The following is a 4,859-nucleotide window of genomic DNA, read 5'->3' as shown; positions in this document are numbered from 1 at the left end:
TTAGTTTGAAAAATTGAAGAATTATTTATCCTTTTTTATGCCTCTAGAGTTGGCATCTCTTCCTTGTACCCGAATGACTTGAGAATTTTATGTTATCTCTCATTTTTCTCTTCTTCATCCAGCATTGCTCGTTACTCAATCTCACAAATAAATATTTCTTGCTCCTTCTCCCAAGATTGAATTTCATACCTTTTCTTCCATTCAACTTCCCATACATTTAATATATCTTTCAATTTCCTTACAAATAAAGACATTATAGGGCAAACTAGAAAAAAAAATGATAATAATATTCAATCTTTTTTTTTTAAATTATAAAAATAAATTTTCAAATTTTACCAATTAGGTTTTTTTGAAATTTCTGTTTAGTTAGAACTATCCATCTTTTAAACCCAAAATTTATTTTCTTAATTTGTTATATTGAATCTTTTAATTTAAAAATTTATTTTTTATATATTTAAATAATTATTTAATAATTATATTTAAAAAAATTAAATAAAATGAAATGGCATTATAATCTTAAAATTGATTATAACTCAATTGTGAATTGTTATTGATTGATAATTTATTAATGATTTTTATTATTAAATTCAAGTTAATTCATAAACATCATCTAAATAAATAAAAGAATTCCATTTAAAGTTTATAAAGAGATAGATTTAATCTATTTTCTTATTAAAGGAAGATTTTAAATAATATTTCAAAAAAATATCTCTTTCCCTTTTTATAATTATCGCAAAAGATTAATTCCACAAAAACCAGACATTTTTTTAACAATATTTAACATTTTTTTAACAATATTTAACTTTGATTCCTAGTTTAAAAAACGATGTCTTTCTAATCACCTAGATTATGTACCTGTAAAATAGCATGTTAACTTGTTTTTCCAAAATATTGCAAAGAAAATTATATAGGTAACAAATAATATCATTAAATCAAAATGACCCGCTGTAATTGCATGTGTTAAAATAGTGCATGTCTTATTTATAGGCAATTTACATTGACCTCATATGGTATAAATTAAACAACCTGCAGTGTTGCACGGTAGCGCTTGGCTTATCCAATTATTTCTCTGTAATTGCATGTGTTAAAATAGTGCATGTTATTTATTGGCAATTTACATTCACCGTATATGGTATAAATAAACAACATGCAGTGCTTGTCTTTCATCTAATTATTTCCATGTAATAAATAAGAATAAGCTCTGCATTAGCTCTGATTGATATTTGCTTTCTATATATTCTCCCATAACAAGGAATTGATAATCTATTCATCTCCCTGATCAGTTTGGGTATGCTAGAGCGTTGATTACAATCTATCCTCAGCGTTCATGGCGACCAGTCATCTTTGCTCTCCGATGATATTATTGTTATTATGCATACTTTTCTTCTCTTCGTCGGTCGCTGGTACCACCACGATCATAGTGGGAGCGGGCATGTCAGGTACTCTTTATACCTTATCCAAACTTCATCACATGACCATATCACAGTAAGTTCACTAAATAGGTTCTGATTTTTTTGTTTGCAGGAATAATGGCAGCAAAGACATTGTCGGACAATGGAGTGAAAGACTTTGTGATACTGGAAGCAACCAATAGAATTGGGGGAAGAATGCGCAAGGAAACCCTAGGAGGGTATGCAGTAGAGATGGGAGCCAACTGGGTGGAGGGCGTTGGAGGGAAACACATGAACCCCATATGGTCTCTAGCTCATAAATACAAACTTCGGACAACTTATTCCGATTACAACAATATCAGTTACAATATCTATCATCAAGAGTAAGCAGCCTGTCACACGATAATCACCATTACATTATGCCCAGATCTGCCATTTACCCTGTTTCTGTTAACTGTTTTTGTTTTACAGAGGAGGTATTCTGCCACAGTCAGTCGTGGCACGACCATATGCTCTGGCAAACGCATCATCCGACTTCAGTTCAAGTCTCTCTGAATCTTTTCGCAAGAGTGGACAAGAAGATATTTCGATTTTGGCATCTCAACGGGCATTTGGACAGTAAGACAATTAGCCAATACCTCAATAAATTCAACTTGTTTTTGTTTGCTTTCACATAATCACAAAATATTGAGCTAGAAGCTGTTATTATCTTGCACAATATGCGCTTCATAAGGTTGATGAATACAATTTTGCAGTGTGCCAATAACGTCTTTGGAGATGGCCATCGATTACTACTTTTACGATTTCGAAATTGCAGGTTCTTATCATCTCTGCAAATTAATCTCTACAATTATTGGGTTTGACAATTTGATATATTGATCTAAAAATAAATGACCAATCTAAGAAACAATTGATTGCACTTTGGTCTGCAGAGCCTCCAAGAGTGACGAGCTTAAAGAATGTGGAACCTATTGCAACATTCGAATATTATGGGGATGATGAATATTTCGTGGCCGACAGTCGAGGATACGAATATATTGCTCACAAGTTAGCCCAAGAATTCCTTGAATCCCATAACGGAACTATAACGGACGACCGTCTCAAACTCAGGAAGGTAGGTTTTTTAGATAAAGTATTGACTATCTATTTTTGACGCCATCTCTATTTAATTTGGTGTTTAAGTCTAATTTCGTCAGGGTTTTCTTGTATCTGGAGTTTTGGTGTTTGGAATCAATTTGCCGTAGTTTCACTGGTTTTCAGTGTATTATATTAGATATCCAACTTTTTGGATTTCACTAATTTCAGTCCTATTTCTTTGGATTTCACTAATTTCAGTCCCATTTCTTCACCTATGTGAGTATCATCCAATGCAATGAGTGCTAAAAATCATGAGAAATAAGTTAGTTACCACTACCTCTCATAGAAATAATCATAAATAAATAACTTACTTAAAAATCTTTTGCCCACAAACACGAGTTGAGTAATGATATTATCTTGGTGATGATTACATGGTACAGATAGTTAAAGAAATCGAATATACAGACAAAGGTGTCAAGGTTTTGACAGAGGACGGTTCGGCATATACTGCAGAAAACGCTATTGTTTCTGTCAGTATAGGGGTTCTTCAAACGAAACTCATTAGTTTTAAACCTGATTTACCTGTATGTATATCTACTTCGAATTCGAAACTCATTAGTTTTAAACCTGATTTACCTGTATGTATATCTACTTGCTGTATCAAATTTTATACGAAGTTACTAGGTATTCTCTATTTAGTGAAATTATAACTCTATTCCATAAACGCCTGCAGCTATGGAAGCTACTGGCGATATATAAGTTTGATATGGTTATTTACTGCAAAATCTTCATGAAATTTCCTGCCAAATTCTGGTCCACTGGACCTGGCACTGAATTCTTCATTTACGCTCATGAAGAAAGGGGTTATTACAATTTCTGGCAGGTAATTAGTGCTTGGTGCCTTTTCGCACAGGAACAACTAGACTTGAAATCATTGCACATGTGATTAACATTATTTTTTAACTTGGGCAGCACTTGGAGAATGAATACCCAGGAGGAAACCTTCTGATGGTAACTGTTACAGATGACGAAGCCCGACGCATAGAGCAACAGCCTGACCATAATACCAGAGCAGAAATCATGTCTGTTCTGAGAAAAATGTTTGGCAATGATATTCCAGAGATGGAGTCAATCCTTATTCCTAGATGGGGAAAAGATCCATTCTTCAGGGGAACGTACTCCAACTGGCCAATAGGGGTCTCCACAAAGGATTTCGACGAACTGAAGGTTTTTGACAGAAATTATAGTAATATTATTCCTTGGTGCATACATTCAAGATGTGAAAAATTATTAACCAGATTGCATTTTCTCTTCATATGCACTTATTCATTATTTGAAAAGATAAAGTTAGTGGTAGATGTTTTTGCATTTCTGGATGGTACTCCCAATCTCATTTATAAAAAATTTCTAAAAATATAGTTCTTCATGTTGTAAAAACTCTAAATTTATATCTGTTAATCACTCTCTGTTTTCTGATACAAGATCTTCGCATTCATGATTAAAATATATTGAAGCTAATTTATCAATATATTTACATAAACTTTATAGGCGCCAGTTGGACCTGTCTATTTCACTGGAGAGCATACAAGTGAGAAATTTAATGGCTATGTTCAAGGTGCCTACCTTGCAGGTATACATATCTTCATAGTATTATGAAGAACAGTGGAAAATATGATTAAGATATAGCGATGTGTTTAATTGTGATTGTTGATATGTGTGGTTATGATCAGGGATAGACACTGCCAATATGTTACTGGAATGCAAAAAGAAACGACGTTGCCACCCGAAATCTCATGCACAAAGTTCCCTACCCAAGAACGACTCTTTTAGTAACAGGTAAATGCTGCTGATATAATCTCTGGTAAATATAGAATCAGTGTCATACCACATATTATACAAATAATTGCATGTCGTAGGTTCAAAAATGATGCATAGATTTAGAGTGTGATTAATCTTTGACAATTATTAGCAGGAAGCGGAGATCGTCAGGCAGGCTTGGATGAGAAGGTGCTACCTAATTATTGTATTAACTATAGTTGGAGTAGTGGACTTCTAATTTTTTTAGGGAGCTTTTCGAGTTGTTATACTTGCAGCGACACTACTAGTAGGACTTTTGGAGTCATGTTGTCCTGGCAGTTACACTAGGAGTCGAGGAAGGAGCCTTAGCGAGTCGATTAAGACTGCCGTATGAACTTGACTTTGTCACTGGTCATGGACTTGAATTTGTCATTAGTCTTGGTGGAGAAGGGTGATGTCATCTTGTGATATTTGCTTTTTATAATGGTCAAACATTTTATTAAGTGTAATTAATTGATTACTATTTTCCATAAGTGTCGTTTAATTAATTGATTATTGTTGTATTTTATTCCTTTTATATAAATTTAATAAGAA

General features: G+C 33.3%; 1 protein-coding gene across 1 annotated transcript; it reads left to right on the top strand.

Annotated features, from left to right (window-relative positions):
* Positions 1-1,327: 1,327 nt before the first annotated feature.
* LOC149207722 (polyamine oxidase 7-like) lies at positions 1,328-4,568 on the top strand. Its single transcript, XM_089398126.1, has 11 exons — positions 1,328-1,439; positions 1,525-1,774; positions 1,863-2,009; positions 2,147-2,208; positions 2,324-2,505; positions 2,909-3,052; positions 3,202-3,351; positions 3,441-3,695; positions 4,017-4,098; positions 4,199-4,304; positions 4,441-4,568. Exons 1-11 carry the CDS (start codon positions 1,328-1,330, stop codon positions 4,469-4,471), a joined length of 1,521 nt encoding a protein of 506 aa, XP_089254252.1. The 3' UTR covers positions 4,472-4,568.
* The last annotated feature ends 291 nt before the right edge of the window (positions 4,569-4,859 follow it).

This window comes from Pinus tabuliformis, chromosome 1_2, assembly GCF_031772625.1.
Source record: "Pinus tabuliformis cultivar Carrire ecotype Pingquan chromosome 1_2, CPIR1, whole genome shotgun sequence".
Lineage (NCBI taxonomy): Eukaryota > Viridiplantae > Streptophyta > Pinopsida > Pinales > Pinaceae > Pinus > Pinus tabuliformis.
This window is presented reverse-complemented; position numbering and strand designations above follow the sequence as displayed.